General features: G+C 35.6%; 1 protein-coding gene across 1 annotated transcript; it reads left to right on the forward strand.

The window, feature by feature from the left end:
• The first annotated feature begins 2,314 nt into the window (after nucleotides 1-2,314).
• Nucleotides 2,315-14,203, forward strand: spint2 (serine peptidase inhibitor, Kunitz type, 2). Its single transcript, XM_007245976.4, has 10 exons — nucleotides 2,315-2,778; nucleotides 5,401-5,571; nucleotides 8,168-8,233; nucleotides 9,235-9,285; nucleotides 9,619-9,774; nucleotides 9,884-9,907; nucleotides 10,606-10,656; nucleotides 11,199-11,363; nucleotides 12,036-12,083; nucleotides 12,692-14,203. Exons 1-10 carry the CDS (start codon nucleotides 2,406-2,408, stop codon nucleotides 12,856-12,858), a joined length of 1,272 nt encoding a protein of 423 aa, XP_007246038.3. The 5' UTR covers nucleotides 2,315-2,405; the 3' UTR covers nucleotides 12,859-14,203.
• Nucleotides 14,204-17,264: the final 3,061 nt, after the last annotated feature.

Below are 17,264 nucleotides of genomic sequence, written 5' to 3' on the forward strand. Positions count from 1 at the left end.
TTTAAATAGTTAGTTAAAGACAAGCCAGGTAACACAGAATTCAGTTTTTAATTGAAAGTTTTTATTAAAAAGGGAGAAAAAATCCAAACCTACATGACCCTGTCTGAAAAAATGTTCTCCCAATCTCTCTCTCCCCCAAGATAAAACATTACCTTCATTACCTTGGTTTATCTCACCTGAGTTCAATTTCTATAGCCACACCCAGGCCTGATTACTCCACACCTGTTCTCAATTAAGAAAGCATTTAAATAGCAATGTAGGCCAAAGGCTAGCCATCATGTCATTATCCAAGAGGTCACGAAAGATCCCAGAACAACATCCAAAAAACCGCAGCTTTAATGAATCCACCATAAGAAAGGCACTGGGCTTATCAATCAAAAGAGGGCGCTGTAACACTAAGGTTGATACAATTGTCACAGCACTGCAATAGCAAAGCTTTTTTTTTTACACGTAACAATTGCAATGAAACTAAAGAATCCAGAAATAAATTTATATTTATGGACATTCAATGTTAACGAATACATTTATTGTCCTTCACAACTGTATTTTTTTTACTGTGAATTTACTGTTTAACTGCAAGATAGATTTAGTTCTAGATTACTGATTCTTAGGATGGAAAGTTTTAGGATTGTTTTAATAGTAATAGTAAATAGTGTAAACTGTAAAATTTGTCACATAGTTTAAACATTGTCAGCTAATTGCAATTTTGCAAGTTCAGACCTTCAAAGCCATCACAGCACATGATAATGTGGTTGGAGATGGTAAGAGGAAGGAAGCACATAGGAATTTGAGTTAAGGCACATTCTATTCCATAAGCTTCGGTTGTGTTTGTGTGTTCTCAGGTGGATTTGGAGTGTGTTTTGGATCAATATCCTGCTGTAAGAGCTATGCCTCTTTCTAATTTTAGCCTTTTCCAGTCAGTTTAGCACTTTTATCCTGCATAACAAAAGCCTAACAAAAATATTCACATTCATTACTCAGGTATAGATCTCAAGTAAAGTTTAAAATATTTCTGTAGAAGTAAAAGTATTAGCTTAAACGTTTTACTCAAGTAAAAGTATAAAAGTTCTGGTTTTAACACTACTTATAAGTATAAAAGTAAAAGTACTTTAAAGGGCGCACAGCAGGGGTCTATATTGGATTCTACCCCTCTCCCAAAAAAACATTTTTTAAAGTCATAATATTATAATAAAATGTTAATGTTGAAAAAGTTGCGATGCACTATAGGCTGCATGTTCCAGCCACATATACGCCCATAGAAAATGAATGCATTTCAGTACAATGCACATATATTAAAGAAGCTTATTTAGGACATTTTGCTTGAGTTCTCTCTACATATGTCTGCTATGTTCTTGCTGGAGTGATATGTGATGTGTGATGGATCATGTATAAACCAATAGGGTGCAATGAACTCAAAAAATCCAGAAAGAAGTAAATATTTTTTGAACATTACATTTAATGGAACAGATTTCCTGTCCTCCACGGCTGTGGTAGCTTTTACTGTTTAACTGCAAAATGTTTAACAGTTAAAATATTTTACATTACATTTACATTGCATTTAGCTGACACTTTTATTCAAAATGACTTAAAAGTTTATTCCTATTACAGAGGTGGACCAATGTAGTGTTAGTAGACTTGTCCAAGGACTCTTATTGGAGTAGCAAAATAAAGTCACCCAGTGAGCCCCAGTGTGGTAGCGCACCAGCAGGTAGTGGTGTTATTCACTGGGCCACACTCCCAACCAAACATTTTTGTTCTTAAATATTAATATTTAGGTTGCAAAGTTTTATGAGTGTTTTAAATAGTGTGAACTGCTTATTTGTCACAGTTAAAAAATGTGTCAGCTAATTGCATTTTTGCAAGTTCAGACCTTCACAGCCATCACAGCACATGATCATGTGGTTAAAGACTGTAAGAGGAAGGAAACACATATACAGTGGGTTGGAGCTAAGGTACATTATGCTGTAAACTATAAGGAGGATCCGTCTGAAATCTTCAGGTTGTGTTTGTATGTACTCAGGTTGCCAGTCGGTGGTGGATTTTGGGGTGGGGTTTGGATCAATATCCTGCTGTGGGAGGAGCCATCATACTGTTTCCAACTTCAAACTTTCCACGTCATTTTAGCACTTTTAGGCTACCTAACTAAAGTCTAACACTACCTGTTGAAAAAGTTAGACTGCGTCAGAACTGAGTGTGTTTTTGTTTTTTGTTTATTGAATCACATTGAGGGAAGTAAGTTGTGTGGGAGAGGGCGGGGTTTATTTCGGGTGTGTTTGAGTTGAAGCCAAACAAGCAGTGACGTGTTCTCCTCCTGTATGAGGAAGTAAGGAGGCCTGTGAGAAGCGGAAGAGAACACCTGTTACCAGCGCTGTTAACTCCGCGCATTCACTGTGTCTCAGAGCAGAATGGCGCTCCTGATCACCTCTATCTACCTGCTGTGTGTAGCCGCGGCGCTCGGCCAGCAGGACGGCTGTGTGTGGGACTCCGGCGCGGAGGTGAAGCAGGGACTGGACCCGGCGTCCAGGGAGGCGGGCGCGACCACCGCAGCTCACCTGCCGGAGGTTCGGGAGGACGAGCGCTGCCAGGCGGAGTGCTGCGGAAGGGACGACTGCCAGCTGGCCGTGATCGGAACCCCCGCGGACGGCCTGCCCGAGTGCTTTCTAGTGAACTGTCTGAAGGATGGAAAAGATGTGTGTAGTTTAGTGCCGAGCACCCAGTTCAGATCATACCGGAAGATCAGCAGCGAGCCCGAAACCCGCTCCTCCAACATCTCCTCAGGTAAACCAACAAACACCTGGAGACCAGCCACCAACCAATTATATTTATATTTAACAGAGAGAAAAAATTTTTCAACCGAAAAACACTGGTTTTATACGGAGCCCCTAAGGTATTATCATATAAAAAAAATAATGCGTACCCACGACTTAACAAAGCGTGGGAACGAGATTCATATGCGTAGCCACAACTTATTAAAGCGCAGAAATTAGATTCTAATGTTAGGGGGTCCATAGTTTTACTCTGTTTTTAACAGTCATGGTTATTAAACCATGGTAATAAGATCCTAATGAGTGGCCACAAATTATTAAAGCATGGGAATAAGATTCAAATGCATGGCCACGACTTATTAAAGCGTGGGAAAGAGATTCTAATGTGTGGTCACTACTTATTAAAGCGTAGGAACCAGATTCTAATGTGTGGTCACGACTTATTAAGGGATTGAGATAAAAAAGTTAAGTGAGTTCTGAACATATGTTGTTACCTACCTTAATTATCGTGTTCCCATGCCTTAAAAAGTCTTTGGGGGCTTTGTAGTTTTACTCTGTTTAACAGTCATGGTTATTAAAGCGTGGGAATGAAATTCTAATGCATGGCCACAACTTATTAAGGGAACGAGATCAAGTCGTGCTAACAAAATAATAAAAAGTCAGTGAGCACCCACAAATTATTAAGGTGTGGGTACGAATTATTAAGTCCAGGCCATATGTTGTCCCCAGGACTTAATTATCTAATTTCTTATGTTGTGGCTACGTATTATTATTATTATTATTATTATTATTATTATTATTATTATATTTTTAAATATAATTTCACTCTAGGGGCTCTGTAGTTTTACTCTGTTTAACAGTCCTGGTTGTAAAACTATTTCCTCAATATATCTCACACACCCTCTCCACGTCTGTGTTTAATGGTTAACAGCAGGGTTTGAGTGAAAACAACAATGTCTTACAGTGAGTGAGTGGTTTTACGATTACAAGCAGAGATTGCAATATTCTTGATTTGATAATACTATCATGGTTTTACAGTATGACAGTATATAACAAAAAAAAAAAAAGATTTTGCTTTAGTTAAAGCTTGAAGACATTTATTTATAAGTAAGGATGTTTAGAATGACTTCTTTCTGGAAATAAGAAATAATTTTTGGTTAGATTAATGGATTAATTTTTAAATAAACAGTTGATTCTTTGGTTTTTAAACCAATCTTTTTTTTTATTATTTAACCCATGTTAAACGGTTAACCATCGTATCTGCTACATGGCAACAAGATTTGTTTTTTATTTTAAGTCATGTGGATTTTTTTGTGTAGTACACAAGTTGAAGCCTACATTTTACACAAAGTAAAGAAGATAATATACTGATGAGATACTCTACAAAATGATTTATGTTACAGTTCGGAAGAGGGAAACCCAAAATTCAACTTCATTCAACTTGGTTTGAATACACATACAAAGTTAGGTAGATCTTATTGGTACTGTTTATTCCGGTTCACAGTCTGAGTTTAATTCTCTAATCTACCATATTGTAGCCTGTTCAGACAGCCTTCCCTCCAGGCTTTTCCACCCAGAGATGTTTTTAAGTTAATGTGTGAGCTGGTGTACAAAGTTAATTAGAAAAGACTGAGCCAAATACCAGTATAAGTGTGTATGAGCGTGTGAGTGTGGGTGTTCATGTGAATGCAGGGATGATTGCGCAAACACAAATGCAGCAGAGCAGCTCTTTTCTTTTATTTTCTCCTTTGTTATATTGTCTTTTGTCCTTTTGACTGTTTCATGAGAGTTGTGTAACTTTAATAGTCAGTGACAAATGTGAGGGTACAGGCCAAACACAACACAGTTCCAGTTTTTAATGCAGTTCCAGTGAAACAGGGCTGACAGGGCTTCTCTATTAATGTGAATATTTGATTTCGAGGGCACAATGAAATGACCAGACAATGTTGAGTAGCCTAGATCTGTATAATTATGTGCTTAAAATAGAGAAACTTTTTTTTTTCTTTTTACAGTGTCATTGAATGAAATTTAGGCATATGATTTCTGAATCACAAATACAGCCATTTATTTACTGTCCAAACCCATCACTGAACTGTTCTGAGTTTGTATGTACTGTTTAAAATGGTAAAATAATGGGAAATCTAATCAGATTTATTTTATTTGAATACTTTTTTTTTGCCATTACAGCACTTACGACTTCCCCACATTGCATTTTGAAAATACTTTATTTTAGGCTAAAACTTCACAAGGCTACAATAAAACTAAACGTCTCAAGTATCAGATAGTGGATTTATAACCATCTGATGTAATAGCTTTCTGTTGAGTTAGGGCATTGAACTCTTTTTATAATTCTGTTTTATTCACCACTATTACCATGTGATAAGGATAAATAACTGAATTAGACTTTACTTGATTACTTGATAAAGGAAAATGTAGGGGAATGTAGGGGTGGCACAATACCATTTGAAATCTGAAACGGATACCAATACTACAGCCTTAATAACCCGATTGATCAGTATCAATCAAGCACCATCTTTTTTAATCTTTTAATTTGTATGTATGTATCATGTATGTAACATATCAGATATATATTATATCAGAATATCTTAACAGAATTGATCTTACTTCATTTCAGATGACTGCCGTACCCAGAAGGTCGTAGGTAATTGCCGAGCTTCTTTTCCTCGATTCTACTATGACGTCACCAACCAAACCTGCAAACCCTTTACCTATGGTGGATGTGGAGGCAACAATAACAACTTCCTCACACTGCAGGAGTGTGAAACAGCGTGTACTGGGGTAACAGGTATGTTTTTTCTGTGCTTGGAACTTTTGTTATATGGTTTCATAATTGAGCTCTTCCAAGAAATAACCATACATTACCGTTTCCCTCTATTTGTTTTTTTTTTTTATGTAAAATGTAATGTAAAAAGTACAAGAAAAAATACAGATTTCTCTCAAAAGGGAGAAGTGGTTATTTATACAGTAATCTTTTATCAATGTGGATGTGGTAGTTAGTCACTCTTTGCTATACATCATTTTATTGCGTCTGACTGCTGTATGATGTGGTCTACAGTGTCTGACAGGGGGTAACTGAAACTGGTGTTGGCTGACGTTGTATGCTTTTCAGCAGGGTCATTTATCCACCATTATAAAAACACACTCATTTTACGGTAAGGGTTTATGGTTCCCTGTTTATGATTTACCTTTCATTGTCAAATGGCCGTGAATATCAAGTTCAGTTCAGTCAGCCCAGTGTTTCTGATACATGCATTCCAATCCAAAAATAACAATACAACTGCTTCTGAATTTGATGAAAGTTCAGTTGCGAGACTCTACTGTGGGCTTTAATTTAAAAATGACAGATACAAGTGGAAAACTGTGGGAGGAGAAGAGAGAGAAAGGTGGATTTAACTAGCTAGCAGATAGGTAGCTAATTTTTACAGTGTAAACAAACAACAAAAAAAAACATATCCAATGTAGCGTAAACTTTGTCACACGCTGGTGCTGATTGTTGACAAACAACCACACAGAGCTAACTTTACTATTCTAGCCCTGTACAGCTGGTATCTTTCTGTTTGGTAAATGAAATGAATGTGAACCTGTCATGATGGCATTGTACTTAGCATTTTTCTGCTACCTCATTTCCCAGACTGCTGTAGTGTTTTTAGCCAAAGCATGTTTTAAATATGTTGGCCTGCCACCGATGGTGAAAAAAAAAAACAGGGTTAACGGTGTAACAGGATTAGATAAAAAGTACATTTTGTTCAAAAACACAAGATAAAATCAGCTGGTAAGGCCAGTACAGGGACTATGGAAAGACAAAGGAGGAGGCATGCAAATTGTGTGTGTGTTTGAGGTTTGTGCATCTAGACATGCATAATATTTGCTGGTGGATCTTGTTCTTGTTAGTTTTTACATGTATTTATTATTTATGTTTTATGGTTTGTCACTGTATATGTGTGTGTGTATAGGTGTGTGGACTGAGTATATGTTGTACCTTAAGTGTGAGTGCTGTAGTCTACATCACAGAAAACCTTTAATCTGCCATTTGTGTGTGTCAAATGCCAAAAATATTGATATACCAAAGTAAACTGCATCAATTTGAAAAACTAAGAATCTTTACATGTAAATATTGTTGTCAGAATCTAGTGCTGCGTTAAAAGTTACCTTTGTTTTCCTTAGATTCTATACTATGAAAAGTTTTTTTAAATTTGATTGAAACATTCGCAATATTTCGCTTTTCTCCCAGTATTGCAACCTACAGTATAAGGAAAGGAAATCATTCCACTCTTTCCAGCTCAACAGGCCACTGATACTCAGCCCACGCCGTGGGCGGCTTTGTGTAAGGGTCACTCTGTTGGGTCGTTGAAACTGGTGTATTTGAGTTTTGTTGACTTAAACTGCTCTGCGGTTGAGTTATAGTTGGTTTCGGTAACATGTGGATAGGTTATGCGGATAGGTTCCTTCAAGTACTCTTAAATCCTCTGCCAAACCAGAGATTTTTTTTAAAAACTGAATTTAAATGTTGGAAAGTTATCACCACCCAAAGTTAAAAAGGACAATAGACATGCAGGCCATTTTCCTACTTTGTGCAATTCTTTACTTGTGATGTCTCAGTCAACCTAACACCAAGTCATTAGTCATCATGAGGGACACTCAGTCCAGGTGGTTTCTGCTTACAGCAGGTTGTTGAATAACCAGTTGGGTGACCTCTGTTGTAAGTAGATTACTTCCTCAAACTGGCCACCTTCACAAAGGCCCTTCTTTTCACTAGATGGATTCATGTTTTCCTTCAGCTTTTCCGGGGTGACGTTTTGGACAAGTGCTGATAAATATGTATTTCCTTGTTCACGTCTTCATTTTACAATATTTGTGTTAATGTGGTGAAGAATGAATAGTAATGTTTTGACACAGTAATGTTTTGATTTTTAAAAAGTCCTGAATTGTGGTAATAGCAATATTCTGTCTTGAAAGTAATTAAGGTTTTTTTTGGGGGGGGTTTTTTGCTAAGCTTTATTATTTTATTACATAATTTATTTAGCTTTGTTTAGTTCATGTTTACAAAGTAGACAAAAGTTGACAGTTGTTTTGTTTCTACTTAATGTTTGAAACTGTAATACTTACAATAAATCAATTTAAACATTGTTTTTGTTGCATTAATATATTCTCAAAATTTATCAAATATATTTTTTATATTGCCAAGAATATCACTATCATAAAAATACCCTGAAATAATTTTTGTAATAGTCATTTAGGGTCATATTGTCCACCCTTTAGACATGCTTGCTAAAAGCTGATGTGATATGTTTATATTATTTCTTTTAAAACTGTTGAGACTGATTTATTGTAAGTGTTGACAAAATTCATTTTTATTTATCTTTAATTGTCTCATTTTTTAGGTGATTTAATTGTTGTCCCTCAAACCATCCAAAAGCGCAGAATGGTAGAATCTGGGAAAACTGAAGGTAATACACCCTCAACATTTAGATCATGCTGCTTTTATACTTTATTTATTCTTTTTAAATAGAAAATATCTGTTAGGATCAGAAATGAAACAATAGTTGTGATGGAAGATTATGGATCATTATCTACCATTATCTTGTACCTTGTGCTTCTGCGTCTTCACATAGCTTCTTTGTGACTGTAATCTAATAACTTTAGACTATTTAGCTGCTCATTCTTTTTAAGGAAGGTCACACACTACATCATGTTCCACCCAGAGAGCTTATTATTGACATAATCCTTTTTATTATTTTTGTTAGAATTCTGTCCTTTGGACATGTGTAATCATGTGTGTGTTTATTAGTGTAAAAAGACGTGCTCATTTTGTATTTGATTACTACTTTTATGTAGTTTTGTTTACTTGTACCTTATTTGTACTTTACCAAAGTATTTAAATTCAAATGTAACTCATGTTCAAGTAAGTCAAAAATCTTACTTTGTACTGGGAGCAGTATGTGATTATTATGTATATTTATACTTTTAAATTTGGCATATATGTATTTTTCGTCCATTAACGGGAATGAGCCAGTTTTATTTTATTTGTGTTTTATTTATTAAAGATATTAAAAAATAAAACACAAATAAAATAAAACTGGCTCATTCCCGTTAATGGATAGCTGCCATTTGCCATTCTTTTTATAGGTCACTTGATTTCATCTAGTTTTTGCTGACTGACTTTCAAATAAGTTGACGGTCAATCTCCATACCTGAACCACATTGAAAGAAATGTTATCATAGAAGGTTTATAGAATAAAACCACAATGTTCATTTTACTCAAATATATACCTATGAATAATAAAAACAAAAAAAATGATAATTTTGAACTGGTCTTTTATTTATTTTTTTTCAGAGCTGTATATAGCGGCATGTAAAATAACCTTAAAATATATATATATTCTTTTTTGTCTGTACTATATTTATTTTGTGGTTTATTGTTGTCTTCGTGTCATTGTTGCGTCCCCAGATACCACTCCTACAGCTCCACTGCCTACAATGACATCAAAGGAGTTTGCAGGTGTGTATTTTGCTCTGTATTTTAGTTAAATATTTATTTGGTTTGTTATGATATTTTGATTTTCACTAAGGAACAACATATTGAACATATGTGACAAAACACTGATGAAAGGACTATTTTGACTATTGGCAACTGTTGTTGTTGTCGTTATATTTCTAAAGAAATTATTTTATATGTATATATATATATTATATATGTATATTATACATATATAATCCAATGTTTTACCAAATCTTTTAACTTGAAATCTTTTTGGTAACTAGTTACTGGTCACTTGTGGCTCTCAGACTGTGGTGGTGGGTTTGGAGGTAATGCATTTTCTCTGTTTTTTAGAGAAGTGTCAGGCGGAGAAAAAGGTGGGGCCCTGCAGGGCGTCAATGCCTCGCTTCTTCTACAATAGTGGGACCTGCCAGAGGTTTACATACGGTGGATGCAAGGGCAACAATAACAACTACCTCTCAGAGGAGGAGTGCATGAAAACCTGCACAGGTAGGCAACATTTTACACATTTAGCTATTTTTATTATTTACTTTATCTGACTTACTTCCAGGTTTTACTCACAGATAAAACAATTAATGTTACCTTGTTCTCTTTGCAGTGACTGTTGTGGACGACGTCACAGGTAAGATACTGTGAACAGCATCAAGCAGGGGTGAAGTATATGACAATATATTAGTGTATTTTGATACAGTTTGTTATGGTACTCATATAATACTTTTTTTTAAATCATTTTACCAACATTTTATTATTTAATAATAATATAATAGCATAATAATGCATTTATCCCCTTTTATATAACATTTAAATATTATAAATATTCATACATTGGAATCAGAATTGAATTATTTTTAAATATTGTAAAGAAACTACATGCACAGATTAATACAAAAAAGTGTAATTAGACCATTTATATAACTTGAACAACTTTATTAAGTATGGGACAATATTTATTTTTTTAAAGAATTTGCGGTGTGTCTGTATTTGTTTGTTGTGCCAATATAAAGAAAGTAAAACACAAATATAATACAACTAGCTCATTCACCTTAATAGACTCTCCTTGCAAAGAAAACATAATGGGCAATACTGAGGTCAGCAAAAAATGATTGAGGTCTTGCCCAGTCCATATATTGTACAATAAATTAATAAATCATTATCATGACAAGCCTGATCACTTTAGCGTTTTCCAACTCTCCCAATTTGTGTGATATTTTTGTACTGTATTGTATTGTTGTAATGTATTGTCTTTTCCTTTTCTTTTTTGTGCTGTATTATATCCATTTTGTGGTTTATTGTTGTCTTTGTGTCATTGTTACTCCACAGATGCCACACCCACGACTCCACCACCTAAAAAGGCATCCGATGAGTATGCAGGTGTGTGTTTTGTTCTGTATTTTAGTTAAATATTTATTTGGTTTATTATGAAATTCTTATTTCTCTTAAAGAACAATTTATTAAACGTATATGACCAACACTAATGAAAGAACCGTTTTGGCTATTTGTGCCCGTTTGTTATTTTTCTAAAGAAATTATTATATATGTGTATACATATTATATATGTAAAATATACATGTATAATACAATGTTTTACAATATTATGTAACTTGAAATGTTTTTCGTGTCTAGTTACTGGTCACTTGTGGCCCTCAGATTTTGGTTGTCAGTTTGGTGGTAATGCCTTCTCCCTGTTTGTGTTTGTATCAAAATGTGATCAATATTTTGTACCGTGTGCAACATTTTTTTTTTTAAATATTCGTTTATTAATCCATTAGGCTCAATAACACACATCAGCAGCAGATTGGCAGATTTTGCAATTACTAATTTAATTGATGTTAATAATCAATGTAACATATTACCTGTTCAGCTGTGGTTAATGGACTGTCATGTCAGTAAGCTGTGTGTTGTGTTCTGTGCAGAGAAGTGCCTTGCTCCTGCTTATACTGGAATGTGCCGGGGGTCTTTTACGATGTTATATTTTGATGCCAGCACTCAGTCCTGCAAGTTCTTCACCTACGGAGGCTGTGGTGGAAACAGGAACCGGTACACATCTGAGGAGGAGTGCATGTCCCAGTGTAAAGATGGTAAGAGGCGATCAAAAGGTGTTTTGTTTGCTAATGTAAAGAGATGCGTTTATTATTACATTAGGTAATGTGCAGTAGTAGTTTAGCACTGAATTACATTTCCACAGTATTTGCGTAAAGTCCATGCTCTATACCAGTGGTCAGCAATAGGTGGCCCGTGGGCCAGATGAGGCCCGTAAGCATGAAACATCTGACCTGTGAGGTTGTTTTAACTAAAATGACAGATAATTAAAAAAATTTAATTCTTCTCTGGTGAGCTTTTGTTAACATTGCTCCCCTGTCTCTCTGTCGTGCTCAACGTGACTTTAGTTTCTGCCCATTCTTGGGCTCCCTATCTCCTTATAGGGGCGTTTTTATTTTCTCCCAGCCATGTCCCAATTCACTAGCCGGGGCAGCGGTAGTGTATTGGACCGCAACCCTGATGACACGGCAGTTGGGTTCAACAACCCTCTGGGCTGGAGAGCAAGTATTTTCTGTAGCGCTCCATCTTATTACACTTCATTTTCCAAAACAATTTTTTTTGTGGCTCACCACGTAATTGCTTGAAAAAATATCTGGCCCATGGCCAAACTTAATTGCCGACCCCTGTTCTAGATCATCAAAATTCCTAGATAATGTTTGTTGTCTCTTTAGTTGTTTACTCTTGGTGGTTAACATCTGTTGTTCCTTTAGGGGAATTTGATGAGCATGGACACAGGAGACGTGACCGCTGGACTCCAGGTAAGGCAGAATGTGGCATTCTTCTTCTAATTAAATAGTGTGGCCACTTATATCACACTTATATCATCTCTGTTGTAAACATAGGAATTGGTTCACATGAAAACAAAAGTGGTTCTTCAATAGCATTGCTTTAAGACTTATTTAAGTATGTAAATATTTAAGCGTGTAAGAGTGAAACTAGCATTGGAAGGTATATCCCTAATAGTATATACTGCCGTATTAAAACATTTCAGCGGTATCCACCAAAAAGGACTGTGTAAATATGACTTTACCAATACAGGCCAAAATACTGTCTCTCCATCTCCACAGTCTGATTTCCACAGGATAGTGTTTCTCTGAGCTAATATTATTTGAATCACAGCCATAAATTGAATATAATGGTTGGTTATTTGGTACGATATCTGCAATGTTTTTGCTGATAATTGCTAAACTGCAGGTTCTCAATATTGGCCAGGTATTTTGCAAAAATCTTCCTGTATAGTTCTTTCATGTTCCCATCTTAAATCAAGAGTTTTCAAATTAAATAGCAAGTTGTATAGCTAAATGGTTATAAGTACTAATACTCTCTCTGTCTCGCATTCTCTTTATTTTCATTCTCTCCTTTCCAGCCTTCTTCCTGGTGGCAACACTGGCTGTAATATCAGTGATACTGCTTGTTGGCCTGCTGCTGATCTCCTCTCGCCGGAACAAAAAGCTTCTGACCATTACACTGGACGATAAGCAGGAGCTGCTGCCCGAGGAGTATCCTCCTGCAGTGGAAACACCTAAACAATAATACATATCTCTCCTCTGTCAGCGCTGCATTGCTACACTCCAAAACTAGTCTAACAGCCCTGATTCACAATATCAATGTCTGAGAAATATTTAGAAGAAACCATTTAGTTCTATATCATTTCCTGCAATGAAAACAATTAAAAGCATGTGTAATATGGTCTGTTAAGTTAATCACTGATGTTAATATTTTTTAGGCAATCCGGAGACATTTGCTTTTGTAAGAGTTGTTATTATTGATTATAGTAAAACTGGATTTGCTGTTCTGTTCTAAATTATTAGCACGGTTAAAGAATCTGGAACTTGAGAATGAGAGTTATAGGACTGAAACCTTGTTGTGTCCTAAACTTTAAGAAAATCTTTAATCATTATCATTATTATCGATGTTGATAAAACATGGTGGCATTGTACATCTTCTCCATTGTGATGTACATAATTTATACCAAACTGGGAGTAATTTATCAAAAGATGACTGGTTGAAAGCACAATAATTAGTTAATTCAATAAAACATCTTTGCTGTCATACTAAAACCTTTTAAATTTTTGCAGATTTTGACTTTTTGCCATCATATAGAAATATAAAATTAGTTCAGCCTTTCATGTTTTTTCCCCCCCAATTATATAGTTTTTCTTATTAATTCATTATACATGGGTTTAACACTACACTCCCACATTAGATAAGGGCAGCATATTTAAATGGTACACAGCAGAACATGCTGACTCAACAGAGTAGCTAAAGTGTATGCACATCCTTATTTTGCCACTACCTTTTATGGTCTTATTCATATACACTTTACTTATGGTTTGTTTAATGTACATACAAAAATAATTGAACTAACTGAGAACTGTTACTATACTTTTACTAATCACTAAATACTGTTAAATTTCATACAAAAAATAATCAAATGCAGCAACACATTCTTAACAAGTGAATATTAAACTATGCTGCTTCCATTAAACAGGAGTAGTAATAATTCTGTAATGAAAAGTACAGTTTGGTCAACGATGCTGACCTCAACAATATGCTCTGAGAAGTATATTGTGTAGCACAATGTGTTTGTTTGTTTGTGTCTTAAACTTGTTTAAATCGAAATGATCATTTTCTGTCATGGGAGACATTCACTGTGCTTCTTATGTTAATGACATATTGTATGTAATTGTAAGAATTATTTCAATAGAAAGTATCAAGAGTTTGCCATCATATATTGTACACACTTTGGTTCACGATGTAATGTATTTCTGGTTGTTTCTATTTTTCTTAAGTTTTCTATTATATTTGGCTCAGTTTCTGAAGTTCTTTTTTTTAATTTCATGATTTAAAATACAATAATAAAGAAATTATGATTTTATCTTTATGGTCATATTATTTGCAGTTTGTTTGTTTTAAGCAATAACCTTCATAATTCATCTTTACGGTTAAAGACTGACCTTTAGGAGCAGTTTCCAGACAGGGATTGTAGCTCATCTTGGACTACACTTCATTATGAGTAGAGATTTTCAATTGAAAGAAAAATGTAGTCTATGGCTTAAAACCTGTTTGGAAAGGTTTTTATTGCAGTGTTGCCTTCTTGCCTTGTTGGATAATGCATGTAAACATGTTACTGGGATAACCGGTTTCTCAGGAGCTTATGTTTGGGCTTGGTGGTCAAAATGCAAAACACAGCGAATTGTAATACAGAGAAAGCCATCAAACCAAGCTGAACTGCTTGAATTTTTGCACCAGGAGTGGCATAAAGTTATCCAAAAAGAAGTGTGTAAGACTGGTGGAGGAGAACATGCCAAGAATGCATGAAAACAGTTAGTAAAAATAAGGGTTATTCCACCAAATATTGATTTCTGAACTTTTAAAACTTTATTAATATCAACTTGTTTTATTTTGTATTATTTGAGGTCTGAAAGCTCTGCATCTTTTTTGTTATTTCAGCTATTTCTCATTTTCTGCAAAAAATGCTCTAAATGACAATATTTTTGTTTGGAATTTCGGAGAAATGTTGTCCGTAGTTTATAGAATAAAACAACAATGTTCATTTTACTCAAGGATATACTGATACATAGAAAAAACAGAGAAACTGATTCAGAAACAGATTTATTTAGAACTGTTTATTTAGTACTATAATTCAGATGCAATGGAGTACGACCAGAAAAAGTAGTAATAATAATCTCAAAAAACTAGTTAAAATGTAATTACAGAAGTGAGACGGGTAATATAACTATTCAGAATGACTTTGAAAAACTCTATTTAAAAATAAAAAGTTAACACATTATAGTTTTTAACAGATATTTCAATTTCTGCTAGTAAAAACTGCATTACAGGGATCTTAAAAAGATATACTGTTTGTATTGTATGCTAATCCAGCTAACTATAGAAGCAGGCTTTACTGTAGCTTGTGTGAAGCTAATCCTTGCTCTGGGGTTTTGGAAAGAACATGTCAACACCCTTTCTTTTCTTTCTGTGTTTTAAAAAGGCTGAAGGTTTGCAGGTATAGTTTGAATCCTCTGAATGTGGCTCGACCTGTTAGCTTTCTTAAGTCATGCTCCCACAAGAGGGTGCTGTAGGCTAATGGCTAATTCTGGACCTGCCTTCACTGATTGTGGCTTGCTTTTCTGTAGTCTGAATTATCCTCCAGTGTTTTATTAGATACCAGTCACCAACAGTTCCCTTAAGAAGTTAATGACCGTCAGTTCTTTGCTGAGTGCAGCTGGTCTCGTTCTTTAAGCAGTCACAGTCACTTTGTTTTATGCAACATATTGCTTAGCACTTACATTATAACATCATTTTCAAAGTTATTGTAATGCTTTACACACTAGTGATGCCCCAACACCAGGAGGGTGAAGACCAGCGCATGCATGTGAAGTCAGCCAACACCTCTTTTCGAAGTGCTGTTAATGTAGCATTGCCGAGTAGCCAGTGCTCTCCGAGGAAAGCGTAGCCACTATGATCAGGAGATCGCTGGACCAAATCCTCTAATGAGTGGGTTAGGTAGTTGGCTGTGTAAACTGGGGATAAAACCGAAATAGAAATAAAAAAATATCTATATAATAAATAATGGGTGCAGAAGTTCGGAAGTGGTCATAATGTTATGCTTCACCTCCCACAGGGGGGAGCTGTTGGCTAAAGGCTAATTCTGGATCTGCCTACACTGCACTGAAACCGCAGGCATAGTAAAGAGCCTTGGCAGGCAGTGTCACCTAGATGCCAGCAGTTTTTTTTAAGAAGTTCTTTCTTTTTCAGTCAGTTCTTTGCTGATTGCAGCTGCTTTCTTTCTTTAAGCAGTCTCCAGCCCAGACAAAGGCCAAGAGTGCAGTGCATTAAACAAGCACCTAACTCCTTGGACTCCTTGGATCAATCCCTTTAACACCTAATAAAACAGACATTTTTAGGGACCAGCTAAGTCATTCACAGGGTGTGTTCATAGTATTCCACAGGAGAGCTGCACATAATAGGACTGAAAACTTCATCCTGTAATGTTCTGTAAATTAAGTTTGTGTGTGTGTTTGAGTGAGCTTGACACGGTGAACTGGGCAGCGTGCTGGGTTTCTGTCTTTGTCTCTGCAAGCTGAGACTGCTGAAATTAGGTCATAAAGACCAAATGATTAGCTCATTTCCCAGCCATGTCCAAACCAGCCCCTGCGCTCACACAAAGCTGCGAAGCAAAGGAAACCCTGAAACAAAGAGCGAGTGAGCACATTCGCACGGGGCATTGTGCTTTAGTACTTCTTACTCTTAAACATAGTGAAGATCATTACATTTTTTACCATAAATGGATGTTTTTTATCCAAATAACCTTTCAGTGGATGTTTTCTTTTTCCTTTACTAAAAAATAGTATGTCCATTTTAATCTGGGTGACTAGCATTTTGTATGTTTTTCAATTAATGAAGTTTTTATATATAGCAAGGACACCCCACTCAGATAGGGACTTGAACTGAGAGACAAGTGTGCTAATCACCAAGTCACCATGGTCCGATCTTTGATGTGTTTAGCTGGTTTACAAGCATGATTAACCTGGATAAGCATGATCAAAATCTAACGCTACATTTGCTGGTCAAGAAAGAGTTCACCAGCATAGGTAATTTTTCATCTGGGTGACCAGTTTTTTTTTTTTACCACCTTGACCTTCTAAGACCAGCACAGACTTTTTAAAACAAGAAACCAGCAAAATCTGGTATTGAGCTGCTCTTAAATGAGAGGAATGTTAAAATGACACATATTGTAAAAAAAAAATTTAAAGTTCTACAGCTTTTCCTGGCATTCGGTTACATCCAAGCCAAGAAACATTCAGACACGTTTTGTCCTGGCAGTGGTTTTAGTCTTCAGCCACTTGCTGAAAGCTGCTCTTACTAAAGTTGTAGGTGATGGATTGTGGGATTAAAGCAACATGTAGCATTTTAACCATAAAAATAACACATTT

Source organism: Astyanax mexicanus, chromosome 18, assembly GCF_023375975.1.
Source record: "Astyanax mexicanus isolate ESR-SI-001 chromosome 18, AstMex3_surface, whole genome shotgun sequence".
NCBI lineage: Eukaryota > Metazoa > Chordata > Actinopteri > Characiformes > Acestrorhamphidae > Astyanax > Astyanax mexicanus.